The sequence below is a fragment of the Eptatretus burgeri genome, chromosome 16, assembly GCF_056783735.1.
Source record: "Eptatretus burgeri isolate ZD-2024b chromosome 16, Ebu_testis_v1, whole genome shotgun sequence".
Taxonomy (NCBI): domain Eukaryota; kingdom Metazoa; phylum Chordata; class Myxini; order Myxiniformes; family Myxinidae; genus Eptatretus; species Eptatretus burgeri.
In genome coordinates, this window is record NC_140976.1 from 47,113,686 (window position 1) to 47,138,402 (window position 24,717).

Genomic DNA, 24,717 nt, shown 5'->3' on the forward strand with positions numbered 1-24,717 from the left:
GCTGCACCTTAAATCCTGGAGAATGGTACCATCCCAGCCTAGGCTGGATGTTGCCAAGCTCAGGGATGAGAGAGTAGCTGAGGAGTTTGCGAACAGGCTGAGTGGACACTTGGGGGGTCTGGGTGCTTTGGGGGGGTCCTGAAGAGTTGTGGAGCACCTTCAAGACCACCATCCTTGATGTTGCCGGTGGATGCCTTGGAGTTCACCGCAGGGCAAAGAAGAATTTTGTCTCTCAAGGGACACTGGATACCATTGACCAGAGTCGCAGGGCCAGGCTGAATGGCAGAGCTGAGCTGTTCAGGGAGCTGAGGCGTAAAACTGTACGTGCACTGAGGGTGGACAAGGAGGCCTATGTGCGAGGAATCTGTGAGGGGGTAGAGCATCACCTGTGGACAGGTGATTCTCGTCCCGCTTACAGGGGAATTCGCGCATTACGTTCATCCAAGCCCATCCCTCGGAGCACTGCAGTTCGAGCAGAGAGTGGTAGGCTCTTGACAGAGGAGTCTGGAAGTGAAGGCCCGCTGGGCCGGTTACTTTGAGCGGTTGTACCAGGCTGATCCCCCAGCTGTTGAGTTGGACGTCAAGGGTGTTACAATCCCTGTTGCTGACCCTCGAATCAACTGTGGTCCACCATCGCTTGTGGAAACACGGGCTGCGGTGAACCAGTTGAAACGGGGCAAAGCTCCAGGGATCTGTGGCATCCATGCTGAACTTCTCAAGGCTGGTGGAAATGCTGCACTCGCGTCGTTGCATGCAGTTTTGTGCTCTGCCTGGAACACAGGCATCATCCCCAACTGACTGGAAGAGGGGCCTTGTTGTCCCTCTCTGGAAAGGGAAGGGTGATCGCCAAGACTGCAACAACTACCGAGGGGTGACGCTGCTCTCAGTGCCGGGCAAGGTCTTTGCTCGGATAATTCTTGATAGGGTTCGCCACCATCTGCTTGAGCACCAGCGTCCAGAGCAGTCAGGCTTTACACCAAAGAGGTCAACGATTGACCGTATCCTTGCTCTTCGTGTCCTCACTGAACGCAGACGAGAGTTTCGGCAGGGGCTGCTTGCAGCCTATGTTGATCTCTGTAAAGCGTTCGATTCAGTGAATCGGGATGTCCTCTGGAGGATTCTTGGTCTTCGTGGGGTGCCACCGAAACTGATCGATCTGATGTCTGAACTCTACTCTGGTACTGAGAGTGCTGTGAAGTGTGGTGGTACCGCCTCTGACTTATTTCCAGTTGTTACTGGAGTTCGTCAGGGATGTGTACTTGCCCCCACACTTTTCAGCACTTGTATGGACTGGATTTTTGGGAGGATGTCGGAGAGATCAAGTTGCGGTGCATCGTTTGGCAATGTCAAGATCTCGGACCTTGATTTTTGCAGATGATGCAGTCATCTTTGCGGAGACTTTAGACATCCTCTTGGGGGCCCTCGAGGTGCTGAATGAGGAGTCGGAGCCGTTGGGATTACGGATTTCTTGGGTCAAAACAAAGATCCAGGCTTTCGGTGACATCTTGGATGCTGCTGTCCTGTCTGTGTCTGTTTGTGGTGAGGATGTTGAGGTCGTGGATAGATTCACTTACCTTGGCAGTGATATTCATGTCTCCGCAGGTTGTGAGCCGGAGGTCAATAGACGTCTGGGTCGGGCCTGGGGAGTCATGGATTCACTGGATCATGGGGTGTGGCGCTGCCGGTACCTGTGCGGGAGGACGAAAGTCCGAGTCTTCAGGTCCTTGGTACTTCCAGTCTTGCTCTATGGGTGCGAGACTTGGACTTTGACCAAGGATCTGAGACGGAGACTTTATTCCTTTGGTACCAGGTCTCTTCGGAGAATCCTTGGCTATCGCTGGTCGGATTTTGTGTCCAACGAGCGGTTGCTGAGAGAGACTCGGATGAGATTTGTTACCTGCATAGTCCGTGAGCGTCAGCTGCGGCTGTATGGACATGTGGCTCGTTTTCCTGACGCTGATCCTGCTCACCAGATTCTCTCAGCGAGGGAGTCTCATGAGTGGAGGAGGCCAGTGGGCCGACCACGTGCCTCATGGTTGCAGCAGGTTGACCATCATCTCAAGGAGATGGGGATGGGCCTGGCATCTGCCTGGGGGATGGCCAGACGGAGGCCCCTGGAGTACCGGCGGAAAGTGGACGCAGCGACGCGCTGTTCTGGCACATGCTCCCATACCTGACCTGACCTGTAAGACAACAACTTCGCCTGCTTATCACCATGAGGGGATTGACCAACGAACCCCAGAGACTTTTCTGGCAGCATCTGCCAGAAAAGCCCAGTCTTATCGGCATTGGAGACGTCCTGAGGCTGATACCCTTCCAAGATGTCTTTCAATTTGCCATCCTTCCAGTCGTGCACCACTGCCGAATCCACGCTGCCTGATTCGCCGTACTTCTTGACCTTGCCGATTCCCCTCCTCACTTTGAATCTGTCTATCCAGTGCATCGGCAAGGTCTCGGCATCATCATGCCCGAGGTCCGCAGCGAAGTTACTTGCCTTCAACAGCAACATTTCACCGTCCAACCGAATATTTGGCTGAGCCGACATTTGCCGAAACCAGATGATGAGCGCGTCATCGACATCTTCAAAGGACACATATTTCATGCGTTTCACACTTACCACCGGCCTCGCGATCTTCTCCACTTGTCCAAATATTTTGTCCTTATTCTTCAAGATATCGTTCAATGTCTGCCGTTTGATGTCCAACTTCTCAGTTATGGCTGTTTTCTTCATCAATGGGTTTGCCTCGCAAAACTGGATAATGTCGTATTTTTCTTGGTCGGTTTTAGTTGTTAGCTTACGCTTTGTCGCCATTGTCCTGCCTGCAGTGTGATCAACGTGTGTACGCAGTTAGAAATAGCCTATCACTGGCGGTGTAAACCAATGAGCGAGCATCACGATTCCATGAAATCAGGCTTCTCATGAGGCAGCAGTTCCGTGTGACGAGTTCGGACTGGTAATTTACTTGAGTTTCCATTACGCGGGAACGGACAACATCTGACGACTTAGATGAAGTGACGACTTAGAGATGACCCTTTATTCAAAGGGATTTAGCATGAGATACATTCGGACTTTTTGACGCTGCCGACTTTGGCGAAGTGACGAGTTACACGCTGCCGACTTCCGCCAAGTTGACTGATATACATATATATATATATATATATATATATATATATATATATATATATATATATATATATATATATATATATATATATATATATTGTTGCGGTTGAGGAAATTCGCAAACCACCATTCAGGTCCCGTAGGTGAGATATCTCTGTAAGTACATGTGTAGTTAGCCCCAAACCCGTTGTTCAGAGGGAATAAATGTGATTCATTCGGGCTGCGACCCTTTAAGATAGCCGTTTTTCTGTTCTATCTTATTTTGAACCAACCACAACGCCGCTTCACAACAACAACAACGCCAACAGCCACGACCTTTACCTTCACAACTCACTCCCGCAAACATCGCATCACCGCCATTCCAAACGTCGCCATGGCCATGGACCAGCACTTTAAACCCTCCACCACCTTCACCTCTCCTTCTGCGGCCATTCCCGCACCGCTTGTGGGCACCGAGCATCAGGCTGTCCTGGCCTCGTGCGGGACGCGCACTGAGCCGCGGGTGCAAATAGCGGCCTTTCCGAGGAGAAGTCGGATCAGGAATGATACACGCCCACTTCTGATCCGTCCAATCAGTAAGTGTGGGGCGGTTTGGCCCCGCCTCCAGGCGCGTCGGAGTAGAATCGATATATGCAAATTCGAGGATCAGGGGAGGCTCACGCCCGTTTTTCTCCGTCCAATGGGCGAGCGTGGCTCCACCCCCGAGCTCGTTCTGATCCAGAAACTTGCATATGGGTTCTCCTGCCGGACTATAAAGCGCCGAGCGCGGGGCGAATTTAGTCAGTTTCGGTCGAGGAGTTGGAGAAGAGTTGGAGGCAGGGAGTTGGAGAAAAGGTCGAGGCAGTCAAGTCGGTTCAGGAGAGGAGCAGTCTGTGGAGCCGTGAGTCAAGTTGGGTCTGGAGAGTGGCAGTCTGTCGGGGTTCGAAGTCTGTCCGGGAGCTGCAGAGAGTGGAAGCCTGAAGCCTGGAGCGCGGTCGAGGTGGTTTGCTGCAGTCGGCTGAGGAGAATTGGGGAGGAGGTTGAATAGCTCGGGTCCGAGGCAAGGAAGACGGCGGTCGGCGACGAGGTCGCAGTGGAGTCGCTCGTCGCGGGACCCAAGCAAGCCAGCTATCCTCTTTCCCCAGAGCATCAACAATTCCCCCCTTTCCCCCCCCCCACGCTGAGATAGTGCGAAAAGGGGACCCTGTTCCCACCCCACTCCAAGCAGTGCCAACGAAACCCACGAAGAAGCGCGGATTTGGGGCGCCGCGACATTTGCGGCTCATCACAAGACACGGGTAGGATCCACCCGGTCTCGCGGCCCACAGGCCCCGTCTGTCCCCTTGTCGTTGAGGGTGGCCCTTTTCTTTTGCTTTTGAGTAAATGTGTTGTCGGCGCCGTCTGTAAAGTAAAACTGTGTAAGTGTTGCCGTGTGCTCGCGTAGTCGGTAGTAGATCTGCATTGTTGTGTTTCTTTTGTAACATCTGCTTTTGGTGCATGATTGTTGTAATTATATATGTGTGCTCTCCGTGTGCCGCGGAATAAATGTGCATTATGTTGAACTGTTTTCCCGTTTCGCTTCGTCTTTTCTTTAATTGAATCTCCATCTTGCTTCACGTAAAGGGTTGGTAGGGGGCTTAATACGCCCGGTAATTAATCGGAACCGTCGAGGCCGACGATAACACCGCTCGGTTATCCCGATAGTACGAAACGGGTTGCTTAAGTGGCCCGTGTCCGGAGTCGACCTGTGGCGAGGTGCAATCGCCCGGTCTACCCTCCGCGTGGGTACTTAGGTAGGTCGAATTTGGCGAACAACCCTATCCCACGCCGGGGGGGGCCGATTGGCACGATCGTGGTGAGGCCGAAAGGCCCACCCGTGACGAGATGCCGGCGTTAGTCCGAGAAGGTCACGACAGAATTGTCCGTCCGGTGGGTGACATGCCGCGATTCGAGTTACGTGGCCGTTCGCACGCCGGCGGGCGCGAATTCGCAACAATATGTATGTGTATATATATATATATATATATATATATATATATATATATATATATATATATATATATATATATATATATATATATATATATATATATATATATATATATATATACACACATTGTTGTGGATCTCGCCACCCCGGCGTGCGGGCGACCACTTGTAGCTAATTTCGGCCGCGCTCGCCCACCGAACATAGCAATCCAGTCACAGCTTTTCGGATCAACGCCGAAACCCAGCTACGGGTGTTGTTAATCACACCATAAATCAGCCAGCTCTTCTGCTCATGCGCGACAGGGTTGATTGCCGAATTGTCGATGTACCTAATTATTCACGCAGACAGAAATATCGGGGATTTACACCTCAACGGGACCCGTACGGACACGAGCCACTGTAAGCAGCTCGCGCCGTTTGCGATTGCCGAGCAGTTTATTATCGCCAAGCCCTGTCGGACCCGATTATCTTATCGGCTATTAAAACCAGCTATTATTCAGAATGCAATTACGGCAGCTCAATGAAGGAAAGGACGCAACAACCAGGTGAATATTCAAACAAAGGGGACATTTATTTTACACATTTGCATGCAAGCAATGCAATGAATGGGGGTAGGGGAGAAGACGCGAGCAAGAAAAACCTACAGCCTTTGTCTATTTATTCTGTACATGCACTGAACCAAAATTCTACTTATCGGACAAGGCGCCACAGACTTCCATGCAAAAAAAAAAACCCCAGGAAAGAAAAAGAGAGAACAGGGCCCGCAGGCCTTTAATGTTCCGCGGAGCTGTGAAGACCGATGGAGCTCCGCGAGACCGTGCAGGTTACCTGCCACCCTCGTGCTGACTCGCTGGGCAACCCTCGATGTTTCGTCATCAACACGGCAGCTGGTGTAATGGCGACTCGGTTGGTCCAGGCCTAGCAGTGCGGCCTGGTCGATTGGGCCTAGCCGACGACGCCTCAGAGGAGCGAACGGGCCTTGCTCTTTTAGAGTTGATGCTCTCTTAAGAGCCCGCTCACTCCTCAGCGTCGCTCGGACCGTCCCGGGGCCGGATCACCTCGGACCGTTATGTCGCTGGCTGGCGACTTCTGTCTGGCTGTCTCCACCGACCCACAATTCTGCACGGCACTGCAGGCTTGGCTGGACTCCAGGCTCCCAACTCCGAACTGCAGACTGCCGACTCAACTCAGCCTCGACCTCCACTCCGAGCTCCACTCCGTACGAACCCCACTGCCGGGGTTTCAGCCCGGCCTTTTATTGGGTTCAGGGGGAAGGAGGGGTGGTGTTTGGTCTTTCACCTGTGACCCTTCACTCCCTGCTGGCTCCGCCCCTTTTGTCATTCTGATCCGATCTCGCCGTCAAACGCGGACGTGGTAGAAATCAATGGCTTTCGCTCCAATGAGGGAGTCCCCTCGTCTGTTGGCGGAGATGCCATTGCTGGCGATGAAGGTGAGGAGACGTTGTTCGTTTGTTGATGTTGTTTGTTGGGGAAAGACGGTGGCGTTTGTGGAGATGAAGGTGAGGAGATGTTGTTCGTTGTGGCGAAGGGGGTGAGATGTTGGCGGAGGTGGTGAGGAGATGTTTAAAATAACGAGAGGAAAGAATAACACTACCTCAAAGGTTCGCAGCCCGGCACACGAATAAATCCCTTTAGACATCGGTGGGGAAATTTAATCTGGACACACACTTATCGACATTACTGATTTTCGGGGAACCTGAATGGTGTTCTGTGAATTTCCACAACCGTAACAATATGTATGTTTCTGTGTGTGTGTATATATATATATATATATATATATATATATATATATATATATATATATATATATATATATATATATATATATATATAGGTATATCTATGTAAATACATGTGTGTGTGTGTGTGTGTGTGTGTGTGTGTGTGTGTGTGTGTGTGTGTGTGTGTGTGTGTGTGTGTGTATATATATATATATATATATATATATATATATATATATATATATATATATATATATATATATATATATATATATGTATATATACAGTATATATGTATATATACAGTATATATGTATGTATGTATATATGTGGGGACACTGTATGTGTTTTATAAGTCATCAGCGTTTTTCCACTGTTGTGCAATGGAAACTGGAACAGATAATCTGTTTTTGCGACCAGCTAAAGGATTGCTTGTGGAATGTCACCCAGCTGGGCCTCCCAGCCCTGAGGGAAAAACAACATGCAAGTGGCAATCACTGAGTGTGGGAAGACTTCAAGCTGGTAGAAGATAATCTGGGAAAGGGGGTGATCCTTTACTTTCCTCATTACCACGGGAGCTTGAAATATTAAATGGGTGCACCACAACATTAATATTGCTTGACATTTGCACGCAAGCAGTCATGCAGGGATCAGAGTAAAACTGCATATAAACAAGAGCTGAAGCTGAGCTTTTTCGGACTTGGTCTATGCGGAGTTGGTCTTTGCGGACTACTGTGTGTTCCTAGCCACTCTCCATATGCGGATATGTTTGATGTGAATTAAACTCTTCTCTACCTTAAATCGGTTTGGACAGAACTTGATCTCAATCAGTGTGGACATCACACGATCTCAACAATTGGCGCAGCGAGCAGGGGTGAGCCAGACCGAAGGAAGGGTCGAACTTCCCTGGTGAGACGAAGGAGGAAAGAGCCGGCCAGCTTAAGATAAGGTAAGAAAAGCTGCCTCCTTTCTTGCACTGGGGACACGGGCTCGCCGCTCTCCAAGGTCTGTCCTCGCCTCGAACAAATAAGGGGAGGAGGAGTTTCGTGCACATCAAAAAAGGGGTACCCGGGAAGGTTAGGGTCCATTGGGAGATTGAGGGCAACCCAAGAACACTCCATCGAGAGATTGAGGGAAGGGAAATGTGTGAAAGCTCCTAACCCAACCTAAGAACACTCCATTGGGAGATTGAGGGCAACCCAAGAGCACTCCATTGGGAGATTTAGGGAAGGGAAAGGTGTAAAAGCTCCTAACCCAACCCAAGAACACTCCATTGGGAGATTGAGGGAAGGGAAAGGTGTGAAAGCTCCTAATCCAACCCAAGAACACTCCATTGGGGGATTGAGGGAGTGGGAAGGTGTGCCATCGGGAGATTGAGGGAGTGGAAAGGTGTGAGTAACACCCGACCCAGCCCAAGAACACTCCAGGCGAAACACCCTACCCTGCTCAAGAGCACTCCATGAAGGACCAAGGGATAGTCAAATCTAAGCCGGATAAAAATGTACCACCTCCCTATTCAGCCGTGGGGTTAATGTATGAAAAATATGGACCTAGGTCATGTGATCAATTAGAATTATGTCATAGATGGACACGATGGGACCCATATCCATTCCCAAGATGGGGTTCTCTGAGATTGGAAATTGTGGGAAATTTATTATCTCGACTTGATCATAGGTTAAGCAACAAGTTGGAGCCCGAACCAGATCTTAAAGCAGCAGAGATGTGGGAGGAAGAAGCACTACAAGTAAACGATGCAGCAAATAGTGCAGTCGCAAACAAAGTGTTAAGACTAAAACAACAAGTTAAGGCAAAACAAGGTCCCGCCAGTGCAACTGCAGTGCAATGGCAGGATAGCCAGGAAAACCCAGCAGGTAACCCACCTGAGAATTTACCTAAACCACCGAGGTTGTACCCAACCCTGTAAGGTATGGAGTCGCTGGCCACCGCTTCTGCCTTCCTGGTGCGGGAGGTAACCCCAGCAGTGCAGGGGGTAGGAAGGGCTGCAGGACAACCAGCCCAATCGATATACCAGCCATTCAAAGAACATGAATTAAGATCCATGAGGGAGCGAGTTTTAGAATTAAAAGGGAATGCTGAAACAACAAAGTTGCGAATAACACAGTGGGTAGGGACCCACCGCTGTACACATAGAGATAGAGATAGAGATATCGGTATATTGTACCATGCAGTGTTGTCCACATCAATCTGGAGGACAGCTCGACAGGATGCTCAGTGGCCGGAAAATGAAGATCGACATTGGACTCCTCAGGATCGGCAGGCCGCACGCCAGCGGCTGTATGATGCAATCGGAATGGCACTGGAACCTGCCATGCTAGATTGGGATAGGATCTATGAGACAAAGCAACGTCCAGGGGAATGGGCAGCCGAGTTTCTTCATCGGTTAGTGCAGGCATTCCAGCAATACGGGGGTTTCCAAATTGAAGCAGATATACCACCTCGATTGTTAACAAACTTCCTAATGGAGGAATTCAGACCCTCGATGAAGAAACAACTGAAGTATGTAATGCTGGGATGGCAGGGCATGGCCCCGAGGGTACTTTACACATCAGTCGACCAATGTTCAGCTCGATTAGAGGAAAAGGAGGGTGCAAGAGCGAAGGTAAAGGAAGAGGTGTTCCAGATGGTCCTGCTAGATAAAGCAACGGAAAGGGGCAAGACCAGCGATTGGAGACGTTGGGAACCTGACGAAGACTATACAGATTCAGAGGAGGAGGCTGCCAGGCAGTGGGGATGATGAATGAAAATACCACCTCAGCCCCCACCAGTGGTACAAGGAAGACGGCCTAAGAAACGGAGAGGAAGGAACAGAGACCCAGAACGAACGCCACCGCAGACTCATTCTAGGACCGCTCAGGATCAAACCCGAATACAGCCAACTGCGCCACGGGGATGTTTCCAGTGTGGGGATACAAACCATTGGAAAAGGGATTGCCCACAGGGAAGGAGGCCGGTCCGCGAACAGGACCATAAGCCATATTGACAAGACGCGAGTGGACCTGTGTTGCAAGGAGCGATGCTGAAATTAAACCCAACAGAGGAGCTGACCTGAGACATTCCCACGCTCAAGTCAACCCAGGAGGAATCTGATTCGCGTATCATCCTATATTGTAAAGATGGTAGAAGTCAGAGTTACAAGTACTTGAGGGTGAAGAGTCCGGACACTGATGTATTCTTTATACTGGATTCTCTGGATGTCTCAGGTAAGAAGCTTTCCTTTTTGGTTGACACGGGAGCCACTCACTCCACCATCGCAGTGAATGAACTGTCAGGGGTTGAAAAATCCGACACTAATATACGACTAGTAGGGTTAGGGGGTAAGGTTCAGACATTAAACACAGCAACACAATTACCAGTAAGGTGTGGACCTTTACAGGAAAAAGACGCCTTCTCACAACCTCCACGCCAGTAAATCTGTTAGGGAGAGATTTGTTGTGTAAACTAGGATGCACAATAGCATGCACAAAGGAGGGGGTGTATGTTGACATCCCCCGAGAGAAAATACATTCAGCAATGATGGTTTTGATGGCACCGCACCCGGTTGTCTATTGGTGGCGGTTGCCAAGACAGCAGGTTAGCGATGTTTTAATATGCCTGGATGCAATTTTAGCCGAAAACCAGAGTATGCAAATGTGGCGAGACAATGCACAAGTAATGACACGCACCTACTATGACCCCCCCACACTGTACAATCTATAATGATGTGGATGGAAATGATGCCGTATTTGTGGGGGGAATTGCTCCATGTCTGGAGAGATGTGATGATTTATTGGTGTGCCGTTTAATGATCGGAAAGGAAGGTGTTGCAATGGAAGTTAAACTCATGAAGGAACAAAGACAATTGACAAAGTACCCGCCGGGGGTAACCTCACATATAACACTAACCACGGCAAGAGGGTATCACCCAAAGGATTTGGGCGTTATGGTTTATCGCCTACAGAAGGCAGCAGTGACCTACACAACAACAATATTGCATTGGCAAGTACACAGGTGAGCTGATAACGAAGGGTGGATTTGTGATTTTAAAGAACAGGTGTTACGAGGGATGGTGGAGGAGGTTAATTTACCTCCTAAACGAGAGATGTTGATGGAAACTGCAAGTGAAATGAGAGACATAGAAAGTTTGCGAGAGAGGGTTCCACAAGAATTGTGGACCCGGCATGATAATGATGTGGGTCGTATCATTGGGGCAGTGCCCCAAGTGGTAAAACTCAAACCCGGAGTACGGTGGCCAAATGTGCGCCAATATCCTCTCCAGAGGGAAGCAGAAGCTGGTAAAGCGCAGGTAATTGAATCCTTGAAAGGACAGGGTATAATTGTAGAAATTTCAAGCCCATGTAACACACCGATATTGCCAGTAAAAAAGCCACAGAAGAATAAGTGGAGATTTGTCAAAGACTTGTGTGAAGTAAATGAGGTGATTCAGGGAGTCACCCAGGAGTACCCAGTGCAGAGGGGTTGATGACCTCCATCCCCGCTGACGCCACTCATTTTACGGTAATTGATACACCTTCCGCATTTTTCTCGGTTCCCATTGCAGAGGAATCGCAATTTTTATTTGCTTTTACGTACAAGGGCCGCTTATATACGTGGACGGTCCTGCTGCAGGGGGTTTGCTGATAGCCCTACATTATTCTTGCGTGCATTGCTTAAGGATCTAGATGACATCAGGCCATGGGCGACATATGGCGACCATGCCCCCCCCCCCCCCACATTTCAATGAACCAATGTTTTTCTGAATCCCCTGGATGTGCTGAATAATTAATTGAATGTTAACATTGAAAATATAGGGATGCACCTCTGGTTTTGACCCGAAACTAATGGTACCCTAATAACCGCTAATCGCTGCTCCGCATTGGTCATGATTTCTATGCCTCATCATATCAACTTGTGGAATGGCTCAATGAAGGTCAATGTTCACATGTGCTATACCAAATAATAGCTGATGCTATTCTGCTTATTTTCATATGTCTGATAAGTTGTTACAATACATATTGCCTAAATCACAGTCATTTGAATGAGCATACCGCTATCCAGGGATATTCGCGCACTGACTGACACTTTCATGTTTCACATTTTTTATTTTACTGATACATATGGCAAAGATAATTAACTTAAAAGTCATTCATAACATTCGAGTAGGCAACAGAATTATTTTAATACCAATATTAGCCAGATACCTTGATAATAAGTTGCGAAATTACATTTTAAACTTTGTTGGTGTTTGCTGAAAGTTGGTCCAAACCCCACTTTCAAGAATGATTCTCGTGCGTACATTGTAATTGTGTTATTATTATTTGTAATTTAGCACCAACAAAATAATCATCGCCTTGATGGGTATATGTAGTTATGTAATTATAATCATGCAACACTCCTCTCATTAATAACCACATTTGAAATATCAATGTTCATGCATAGGTTTTTTTTTTATTTTTTTTGTATACCTTGTCGAGGCTCGTATGAGAGCGAACACACAACTCACAGCAAGGGGGCATGACACAAGAGGGGCGGAAGTGGAAGGGACAAAACAGTGGGGAACAGACACATTAGGTGAACTATGGAAGGGAGAGGGATGGGGATGGGACGGGGAACATGGCGAAGAGAAGATGGACATTCCAGGGACTTTCAGGAAGGAAAGCAGGGGAATTGAAGGAAGTGGGCTTGGGTGGATTATCGGGGGTAGAAAAGATCGAGGATTTGGATGGGGGAAGATAAGAGGTGGTGGTGAACAGCTGTTTTGAAAGCCTGGAGGGAAGAATGGGAAAGAATAGAGTGAGGAAGTTTATTCCAAAGGTGGGAAAAAAGAGGAATGAAAGAGTGAAGATGAGCAGTGATTCGTGATTTTGGTAGTTTTACCAGTAGCGGGTTGTTGGCGGACCTTGAGCGCCCTGTGGAAATGTGGTGGGGACAAATCGCAGAGAGAGCAGGGGGGGCAAAGCTGGAGAGGAGTCGATAGAAGACAGAAAGACCACCAACCAACCTGCGGTGATTGAGTGAGAGGCCCAAAGACTCAGCTTCATTGCGGGAGATGCCGATGATCCTAAATGCCCTGGTTTCGACAGCGTGAAGCTGAGAAAGGTGGGAGGCTGGAGCACCAGCCCAGAGGGGAGAGCAGTACTCCATCAGGCTATGGACAAAAGCTTTGTAAGTGGTCAGGAGCTCAAGAGGGCCGAGGAAGGACTTTGCACTACGGAGGATTCCCAGTCGGCGACTGGCTTTTGAGGCGAGGTTGGAAATGTGATTTTCCCAGGAAAGGTCATGGCAGATAGTGAGACCCAGAAGCTTGAAAGAAAAGACTTCTTCCAGAGGACTGTTGAGAAAGTTGATGGGGGGGTTTTCTAAACGGTCCTTTCGAAGAGACATAGTGAGAGTGCGAGATTTGTCTGGATTGAAAGACATGTTCCACGTGTTGGACCAGTTTGTGATTTTATCCAGATCTGCAGTGAGTGAAGAAGCTGCTGCTTGCCGGTCTGAGGGATGACAGATGGTACGGCAGAGGGTGGAGTCGTCGGCAAAGAGAAATAGAGGATTTTCCAAAGAGTCGGAGAGATCATTGATGAAAACCAGAAAAAGAACAGGGCCCAGAATGCTACCTTGAGGAACTCCAGCCTGCACAGGAAGAGGGGATGAAAGAACTCCATTTAGGGCCACACGTTGACTGCGACAGGAGAGGAAGTCTGCGAGCCATGAGTGGAGATGGCCTTGAATACCATGGGAAGAGAGTTTGGTGAGTAGTGCAGGGTGCCAGACTGTGTCAAAAGCACGTAATATGTCCAGGGATACGGCTCGGATTTCCTGTCTGGCATTGAGGACCTCCATCCATTGATGGGAGAGCAGAAGCAGCATATCCAGGTAGAATGTGACCTGGTCTGAAACCAAATTGATGATTGGAAATCAAGCCATTGGAGAAGAGGAAGGATTTCATGTCTGAAGCGATGATGGATTCCATAACCTTGCTGATGATTGGGAGAAGGCTGATTGGTCTGTAGTTACAGGGATCTGTTTTTGCACCTTTTTTATGCAGGGCAGTGATGTTAGCAGATTTCCAAGCAGATGGCAGATGACCTTGGGTAAAGGAGAGGGTGAATAGAACAGAGAGAGGGTGAGCAAGAGCAGAAGAGCAGGCTTTGAGGACACGTGGGCTGATGCCATCTGGACCGGTTGCAGAATCTGACTCGAGGTTTGAAAGCAAGCTCTCCACATTGTCAGGAGAAAAGGATACAGAGTCCAGGGACAGTTGGGTGCGACTGGTTAAGGTGGGTAGAGAAAGTGATGGGTTTAGGACACAAGATTTAGTTGCAAACACCGAGTTTAGACATTCAGCTTTATCACATGCGGTATCAGCAGTGCGGCCATTTGAGGTAAGGGAGGGGATGGAGGGGGAACATACACCAGAAAGAGATTTGATTAAACGCCACCAGGATTTTGAGGAGGGAGAGAGGTTTGAGAGTTCAGACTTGAGATGAGAAAGATGTTGTTTTCTGGCTCTCCTGAGGGTGGATACACACTTGTTCCGAGCTTTGTGGAAGGAACTGAGATTGCCCTCATTTGGGTTTGCTTTCCATGAGGCAAAGGCAAGTTGTTTCAGGACAACTACCTCGCCACAGGCTTCAGTAAACCAAGGGCGGGAGGAAGGGTAGGACAACTGAACATGAGAGGGGGTAAATCTGTGCATGAGGGAGAGCGAGTTTCTTTGAAAGAATTCCCAGGATAAGTTGATGTTTGAGAAAGTAGTGATGGGAGACCAGTCTGTAAGTTTGATGGCTGCTCGGAGACCCTGCCAGTCGGCTTGAGTGAAATGCCAGACTCGACGGCAGTGAGGTGGTTCTCTGATAAGAGCCAGAGAGATTTCCACTTTGACAAGGGTTAAATCAGAATCACTGTCTGAACTGTCTCAAGCAGGATAGTCTGTTCCTGCAGGAAGTGGACCATCATCATCTGATTCGTCCTCATCATCAGTCGGTGAACCTTCAACAATACATATTATTTGTTGTGGAAGTACATCTCCGTCATACCATAACGGCTCCATTTTGCCATCAACCATTGTCCAACCATGGCCATCAGTTGCCAGAGGGATATCAGGATCAGTGACATACGCTCTCTTCCATATTCCAACCTGGTAATTCACTCTCCTGATATGTTGCTCTAACGATTTTCGGCATGGAGGTAGATTAGCCATATCAATGTTGTGTGAAGTTTTGATTGATGTGTCATTATCTGTGTCACACAACTAGCTTATCTTAAGGAAGCATGCTTCATCAACTCTGCGCATGCGCGGCCTTTCGTAAATGGCACACGTGAACTTGTCAAGATCGTCTACGAGCTATGTAGGTACATGCCAGGAGTCTCCCAGCCTCGCAAGCACTGGCACAAATTTGGGCATCTTCAATAGTTTCTTGAGAGGTTTCACTTTTCCTAATCCTTTGAAGGCACTTGTGGAGTCACACCCACTGTATGCATGGAGTGCCATCAGAGCTTTACAGTGTTGCTGGGTATAACCTCGTGACATATCACTCACATTTAGCAGTCTTTTCTTGTTTCCAATGCCAGCGTCAAACAAGATGGTGACATCACCGAGTGTGGGTGCATAGTGGAGAAGTATAAAGAATACATCAGTGTCTGGACTCTTCACCCTCATATACTTGTAACTCTGATTACTACCATGTTTACAATATAGGATGATACGCGAATCTGATTCCTCCTGGGTTGACTTGAGCGTGGGAATTTCTCTTCTGTGTGTTGACAGACCATCATCAGATGTGAGGAGGTATGCAGTGCCTTCACAGATTACAGTCACTTGTCTTCCTTGTAGCTTCTTGGCATATGCATCTTGGCTCCAGAATCGAGTGAGTAGTGCAATAAACTGTTGCTTGTTGACATCATTGCCCAAGAACAATTTCCAGTCAGATGGTTTGTTGGTGTTCTCCCCTTTGATCATCAGTTTTTCACCACAACCTCATCTTAGTCGCTCCATTGCTTTCACAGAGTTAGGCATGTAGGAGTCTGTGCTGAACACAACATCACCTTTCGGTGGCATTATATCAAACACCTTGTGGCATTATATCTGGCTAAAGTTTCCTGGTGTTTCTTTCATGCAGTAGAATACAGCATTACCACCGGGGTATGTTCGCTGCTCAATCGTTATCTGAGGACTCCTACACTGGGTGACATAACAATCTGGAAGACATTCAGATGATTGGATGTTTAGAGAGTGTTGTTTTGTTGTCATATTCCGTGGAATGGATGGTATTTCTACACGGGTACCTCCGTGGTCCTCTGGTCTCCCTTCTATATCCTGCAGCATGATACCATGGGCAGTGTGGATTGATCCCATTCCAGTGAGGTTATTTAGTAGTTGATCAAAGTTGTCAAATTCAGAGTGAAAGACAGAAGGTGCATCTGGAGATCAGATGATTTGAGTTGACAACAAATTTGAAGTTTCATCCACAGCCTGTGCAAGAGCCGTTTCTAGTTCCAATGAAAATGAGTAGTTCTCTGAATGTCCCATTCAATTCAGTAAGGTGATCAGTCGCTCACTCCTGAACATGTGGCGGAGTGTCATGCATATCAATATGTGTTTTGGGAGTTTCCACTCACCATTGGTAGCTGCTCGACAAATGTCTTGTCCTATTGAGCATACCAGTCGATGTGACTTAGATGTACGAGCGGTGGCTTTTCCACCTATGACATTGCTGAGAAATTTCTCGAGTTGTGATGGGACAATATCCTTCACATCTCCAAGATGTTGAGCAGTTGGTGGCCATTTTTGTTCATTGGACATCGCAAAACTGCCAAAAATCACCTGACGCAGGTATGTTCCAGCTTCTTGTATCATATCTGTCGAAGCCAGCTCGTATGCTAATCGGACTGCATTGTTCACGTCAGTGTCAGAACTATATACTATATAGGACTACATTTTTGCTGAGGAATACAGTTTGCAGAAGGCCAATCTGTCCTTGTACTCTTCGTGTTTTTCAAGTTTGATTTTGAAGTTTTCTCCACGGAAGTTTGGATTTGTGAACTCTGTGAGTTCCAAGCTGGCTATGTATGTCTTGACAAGATCAGTTAGTTTCACCATCTTCTTGTCTCGTAGAACATCAGTGTCGATTACCTCACACACATCGTGAAATGCATGATTATGAGCCTCCGTCAGTTGAACTTGCTTATCTTTGTTCTGGACATTGGTACTTCTTCACTTATCTGGCTTCTGTAGGTACTTTGTCCTGCACGACTTGTGAAAATTGGCTTCACATGCAAACAGATCCTGGCCTCTAATCCGTGTGAGCAGTTTTTCGTCATTTGTCTTCTCGGCTATCTCTAAAATTGTTTGCCAACCATCAGAAATAAAGAAGCTCATGCCCTCGGTAGTCCACGCCCCCTTGCTTTTAACTTTTTCCTTTCCTTCAGAATTGCAAAAAATACAGTCTGGTGCAAACAACATATGATCCGCTGAACTGCGTCTGCTTGGTCGGGAACATGATGGTTCTCGTGAATCCGAGTGTGAAGCCAAACGATTGATGGTCATGGTAAAACGCTGATAACACACCCTATGATAACCATGATGGTGCTCTTTTATGACATCAGGAATAAGATTACACGTGTCCTTCATCTGGTGAACAGAACCTGCATTTTGAGCGAGTCTCTTATCACGAATCTCTTTCAATTTATCCAATTTTTGGTAACCATCCTCATTTGCAGATAACTGTAGCAATGGTCCATATTGCAATCCTGAGACATGCACAATGCACAACAGCAAACTACAATCTTGGCCACCCTTTGATCGCTTTGGGGGAGGCGCATTCTCGTCACCGAGGTCTGATGAATTAGACATCATTCAGGTGCAATCTGAAAATAGAAAAACAAGAAAGAACTGCAGAATAAAATCAAAGTGGAAATATTTACTTGTCAAGCTTAGTTAATTGTTCTTTGAGTATGAGATTCTGAAATGTAAAACAAAACTTATGAGTAAAAGAAAAAATGTGAAACATGAAAGTGTCAGTCAGTACGCGAATATCCCTGGATAGGGGTATGCTCATTCAAATGACTGCGATTTAGGCAATATGTATTGTAACAACTTATCAGACATATGAAAATAAGCATAATAGCATCAGCTATTATTTGGTATATCACATGTCAACATTGACCTTCATTGAGCCATTCCACAAGTTGATATGATGAGGCATAGAAATCATGACCAACGCGGAGCAGCGATGAGCGGTTTTTAGGGTACCATTAGTTGTAGGGTCAAAACCGGAAGTGCATCCCTATATTTTCAATGTAAACATTCGATTTCTTATTCAGCACATCCAGGGGATTCAGATAAACATAGGTTCATTGAGATGTGGGGGGGGGGGGTGGGGGGTGCATGGAAGCCACATGTTGCCCATGGCCTATTTCCTTTTGCCTTCAATTTCACATCTTCATTTTCTTCATCACAAAGTCCCACTGGCTTTTAATTAACGTTTTTCAAACAATTAATTTTAATGCAGTAAAAGTTTATAATTGAAAAAAGCTGAACTTACTACTCATCGGTAAAGGCAACGTTTTGGGAAGAATCCCTCGGCTTGGTCATGGCAGATGAGGAAATGAGGAAGAAGCTGGAAAACTGCCACGTGACATCCAACCTGCTTCGATTTAATTAATTAATTTAATTGCAACGATTATTTTTTACCAACCTTCATCGATTTAAATAATTTTAATGATCATCCAGTTGTACACAATGAATTATATACAGATACATTAACACTCATGCCAGACTTTCACCAACTGGATGATGTTTGGTGTTTGTCTGGAGAAGAGTGCAGCAAAACATTCGTTTGTTCCTAACACTTCTGAGACACAGACAGAAAGGGACACGATGGGGTGAAGAACATGCAGTTTATACAAAGTTTGGAATAATTTGTAATGTAAGGCAAGAATCTTGGCAACTTACGTTCCAACCGGTAAGATGGTTTCATTCGAGGGGGTGGAGGGGAGTTCACGAGCACCTCTTCTGAGGGGTCTTCGGGAAAAAAAAAACAATAAAAATATAAAAGATTAAATACATTGATATCTTCATCAGTTTGATAACTTGTTCAGGAAAGGGCACAGAAGGGAATACACTGATGGAACAGGTAACGACGAAAAGGTGAAATATCCAATCGAGGGAAGTTAAACTTCTTGTGATGTAACCTGCATCACGATGACCATGTTAATAAGTTACCTTCCCACCAAAGTTATAACTACAATTCTCTCCACAAATAAGAACATTCTTCTTCATCGAAGGAAGTATTAACAGCAATGTCTATAAAAGAACAAGTGGCAAAATGTATTTAAGCTTAACGTCCCGATCTTGGGGTTTGCTGTCTTTGCACCGAGTGTGGTCACCCCAACTGCCCAAAGTATTGAAGAGTGCTTACCTGTTGAAGGTCCTGCATGTGGTATGACCTGTTAACACCGTGATGTTTCTGCTGTTGTTGCTGCAGCCTGTGATCACAATGATGTTTCTGCTTTTCCTGCAGCTCCTCAACACCGTGCTGCTTCTGTTGTTGCTGTTGCTCCTTTCGACCCTGTTTACCCTTAAGACCTTTAGACCCCACATGACCCTTTAAACTCCTATATATCCTTTGACCTCTTTGATATTTCTACCCGCAGATCCTTTAGATCCGTTGAGACCCCATAGATCCATTTTGATCCCTTTTTTTGTAAGAGCCCGTATGACCTTTACACCGTTTGAACTGCTTCGACCCCTTAAGAACCCTTTACACACACAAACATCAAAATAGTCTTTTTGCAACACAGACTACTCTTTTCAGCAGATGATGTGCAAACTCGTTCCTCCCAGAGGGTGGAAAACTGTGCTGGTGACCTTATCTGATCGAAAACTACTTGGAAAAACGAAAACTGAAATAAAATCAGATTCCTGGAAGTTGCACAACACAAAATAGAGCCTCTCCCCCTCCTCCCCTGCGAACCTGGTGTTCCTGCCCTCAATTGGAATAGTCATTGGAACAAAGACATTCATCGTCCCCATCCTCACAACGATATCAGTCATCGTCATCGTCACAATCACATTCGTCATCGTCATCGTCGCAATCATATCTGTCATCATCGTCGCAATCACATTCGTCGTCTCCATCGTCACAATCACATTCGTCGTCATCGTCGCAATCACATCCGTCGTCTCCATCATCACAATCACATTCCTCGTCTTCTGAATCCAATCTGTCATCGTCATAATCTTCCACATCTTTATCCTCCCCATTAGGCTCATCTTCTCCATCTACTTTCTTGTCCTTTCTGTGAACACACAAGAAAAACCAGAACTTCGTTGTTGAGAACATTTCTCTGTGTTGCACAAATGTATCAATCAGAGCACCACCAGATATCTAAACTCCAATAACAACATCTTCATCAGTACAGAGGTCCATCGGGATCATAATTTGCTGTTCTTAATTTGAAGATCAATAATAAAATGAAGACTTGTGAAGAGCTTTACCGGAACCGTTTGTTCATCCATAAATAAATCGCACAAAGCGAGTTGATGATAAGTATCACCACGGAGATGATCCCCACAGCAAACTCAAATCTCCCCCAAAGCGACACTGGTTGTCCAACATCCATCGGGCCGAAGATGGAACCTTCCCCAAAGATCTGTGGACACGGATATAACAAGTTTAATAAATAAATGTTATTTCAATGAAAACAGGAATCAATTTCCTTCATAACAATCCTTAAACGGGTCCTTTCAAACTGAAGTTGAAACACGACGTTCTGACCACAGGCCCAGCAAACGGATCAATCATTCCAGAACAGGTGTAGTTTCCTTGTAACAAGATTTAAGAGTACATTTGTTCACATCGTAATCAAACCGTCATTATTTCTTGAATATTACAATCTGCTCCGTTCCTACAATTTCCCTTTCATTCTCATCAATGGGATCTTTAAACCTTTACCCTCCGTCCATCAGGGATGGTCTTTCTCTTCGTTTCCCACGAACCTGGTAAGACTCCCTTATAGACCAGACTGCAGGACGCACTTGCAGATGTGCCGGAAACATATCCTCTTGAAATTCATTGAAAAAATTCAAGAGCACAACAAGGTACGACCACATTTTAGCAGCGAACGCGACAAAATGGTCAAAAGGTTCTACAAGGTGAACACACAATGCATCGTGACGATGGTCTTTGTGATGCTGCAAGCATTGTTGTCATGGTAACCACATTCGGTTCCAAACGAACCCATTTCAGTTTTCATTGTATTGTTGCAGATCCGGGGTGGCAGGAATCTGACCCGGTCCCTGGTGCCACCATTGCCACCACCGTCTCCGGGAGTCTATAACGCCGGCCGGCTCGGCACAGGCCTCGGGTCACGTGTCTTTAATCGCAATACCAACGTAATCCTGTACCTTACCAGTTGGGGAGATAGAACCCTGTTACAGACTGGCTTTGTCAGTGACCGAGCGGAGTCTACCAGTCTGTAACCATTTTGGTCTTGTATGCCAATCAAAATGAATCGTTCCTCGACGCGACACGCATTAATCCATAGCGGCAACTTCATCAGAATTAACGAGATTTATTGGGGACATCAGGGATCACAACACAACAGGCCCGTCGCTAGTGGGGAGGGGGGGCATTTGGGTGCAATTCCCCCCCCCATGGCGCATCTGGTGCTCCCCCCACTTGTACGCCACCCATTTATGCCCTGTTGCACCCTGTGAACAACTTAGTGTTTAAGGATGAGCGCCCACTGTGAACTTGCTGTTTAAGAGTTCACCTGTGTGAACTAAAACCCTTATTCCAGATGTTCAATGTGGTGAATAATAAGGCCTTCTTGGATAAACTGTTCCTTTATAATATCCTTCTTTGAATAACAGTCAAGAGATAAGTGTGCGCTTCCCAGCGCATCTCCAAAAGCAATTGGCAAGACAATACAGTCCAAGACCACAAGATAAAAGATAATAACGCAAGCACCAACGCCAGCAGCCAAGACCTCGTGTCGAATGTCGATGTTGTGGGTGGTTATATATATATATATATCGTGGATCATTTAGTTTTTAGGAAAAGGCAATCAGCGTATTCGATATGGAGACCCTATTGAGCAGGTTACCTGATTGGTTGTAAGTTGGGTATAAATGTAATATCGTCATAATATGATTAAGGAAAAGACATAAATTTACATAATTAAAGATGAAGTGCACGTGCACCACGTGACCTTCACAACCCATCAACCCTCCATCTTACAAAAGTAATTTTAGAATCAAAATTAAAAATGTGTTTGCAATCGTGCTTACATTTGAAATCATGCAGATAAAACCTGTTTTTGATGGATGGATCATTTAATAAATACAAGCGTCAACCGTCAAATCTCACGAGTCGCGAGATTAGTGACGCGAGTCACGAGGGACGAATCACAGAGCACGAGCTTGCAGCAGGAGAAAAAGACGTGGATGATGGATATAAGAAAATGGCTCAGAAAAGGAAAAAATGCAACCGACGAAAATGAAGATGATGATGAAAGACATGTTGTGGGAGGGGTTGGAGGAGGAGGAGAAGGAGGAGGAGGAGTTGGAGGAGGAGGAGGAAAAGACTATCATGTCGATGAAATACCGACAGAAGCTGGCCAACCTGGCCAAGCCAGTAACGTCAGCCCTGCGGCTGTAGCCCCAGTGCAGACAACCGAGTTTCCACGCTCGGCGGTGGCCTCGGGATCGGGTGTGACTGTCAAGCCGCTTCCCGATGATCTTGGAAGTGAGAGACCGAATCAAGTTGTTCTACAGCGGTACCCTGGCCATCTGTTGCAGAACAAGAGTCGCTCGTTTGTGTCCTCATGGTACCAGACTAATGAATGGCTGGAATACAGTGTGCAGACAGATGCAGCATTCTGCTATCCATGTCGGAAGTTTATCACTGCACGTGGCCCAGTAGACTCTACTTTCAGTGTGAGGCTACTGGAATTGGAAACATGCCATTGAGAAAGGCAGGGGGTTTCACAAACACACAACTTCAAAGGAACATTTATCTTGTGTTTTGAGGTGGAAGGAAAATGAGAGGGGCATCGATTGTGGTAAGGAGATTTCCACACTCCTCAATGCTGACCAGCTAAATAGAAACCGGTACTATGTGTCTGCTCTTATAGATGTTGTGGGATTTCTCGCCGAAAATCAGATACCTTTTAGAGGGAGCCTTGATATTTTTGAAGATATGTCAGACGGGCACAGTGGGCTCTTCCTCTCGCTTTTAAACTACACACTCAAAAAAGACACCGAGCTCGCCAAAATAATAAACCATATCCCACGAAACGCAAGCAAAACTAGTCCGCAAATGCAGAATGAACTGATCTGCACATTGAGTAATGTTGTGACGGATGCCATCGTGGAAGAAGTAGGCACATCGTGGTTTACCATCAAGGTGGATGGGACGAGGGACCCCACTGAATGTGAGAACATATCAATCATCATTCACTTTGTATCGCTATCAAATGAAGCAACAGAGCGTCTATTCACAATAGCTACAGCCGACGCTGGAGATGCAAAAACATTGACAGACCTAATAATTGCAGAGCTGACAAAAACAGGACTTGACACGTCAAAAATATTAAGTCAGGTGTACGAAGGGGCTTCGGTAATGGCTGGTAAGCACGATGGGGTGCAAAAGCTGTTGCAAGAGATATTGGAAAGAGAAATCCCCTATGTGCACTTCTTAAATCACCAACTCCATCTGGTAGTTATCCACGCACTGGCAGCAGAGAAAGCTGTCACTGATTTCCTCGAGGTTTGTTGTTGCCTGTACAAATTCTTCAGAAAGCCCACTGTTGCTGCACAGTATGAAGGTGAGCGGTTAAAACGACTTCTTGATCAAAGGTGGACGGGACATTTAGCCACCGTGTCTGTGATCATAGGATCTTTTAAGGATATCACATCCTTACTGTCGGAGATTGATGCAGAGCGCGCCTACAGTGCAGAGATGAGGATGGAGGCTATTGGGCTTTTGCGGGAAGTCTCTGGGCCTGCCTTCATGTTCATTGCTATCTTTGTACAAAAACTGCTGATGTTGTTAGATGGCCCTAACAGACTCTTGCAGGCAGAGGACATGGACTTGCTAACGGGGTTGGAACTGGTGGCGAGTGCTACAGAGGGCGTGAAGAAACTCCGCTCTGAGGATGAGTTCACTGATCTGTGGAACAAGGCCAACGATGCTTACACTTCTACACCTGCACCACCAAAACGGAGACGCACAATGCATAAGAACTTGGAACAGTTTGTAGTTTTGGAGACTACAGGACAAAACAACGACAATGACAAGACGGAACTGCAGAGGGTTTTTTACAGCGCAATTGACACTGTGCTTGGTGAGATCGCTCAGCGCTTCAGTGAGCGCAACACACAACTCGCCCGTTCACTCGCTGCCTTGAATCCCGAAAATGGCAGGTTTTTGGATCCTCACTTGCTCCAGCACATCATGACATTAACAAAGTCAACCATCAGTGAAACAGAGTGTGTGGTTGCAAAGCTGTTTATTCACTCACAGACAGAAAAGCAGCCAAACGAGAGATGGACAACACAAAAACTCCTCTCAACATACCACAAAACGCTGGAAGCCATGCCAAGTGTAGTGACTGCTATGAGACTTGGACTAACATTTGGTGCATCCACTGCCATGTGTGAAAACTCATTCTCAACATTGAGGAATGTCTTCACTGACCATCAACGGTCCATGCGCCATGCACGCAAGGCACAACTGGTACAGCTGGCCTTCGAGAGAGACCTCACACGTAAATGCCTGAATCAATGGAAGGAGAAGGTCCTCAGAAGATTCCACACTGAGACGCGTCGCCTGCAGCTCTTCTGACAGCGAGTACAGCGGTATAAAAACTATACGAGGAGTTC

General features: G+C 46.7%; 1 protein-coding gene across 1 annotated transcript; it reads right to left on the reverse strand.

Annotated features, from left to right (window-relative positions):
• Positions 1–18,377: 18,377 nt before the first annotated feature.
• Positions 18,378–20,568, reverse strand: LOC147011025 (uncharacterized). The gene is made up of 2 exons (XM_085859632.1): positions 20,329–20,568; positions 18,378–20,129 (listed from the first exon to the last, which is right to left on the reverse strand). Exons 1-2 carry the CDS (start codon positions 20,451–20,453, stop codon positions 19,877–19,879), a joined length of 378 nt encoding a protein of 125 aa, XP_085715758.1. The 5' UTR covers positions 20,454–20,568; the 3' UTR covers positions 18,378–19,876.
• Positions 20,569–24,717: the final 4,149 nt, after the last annotated feature.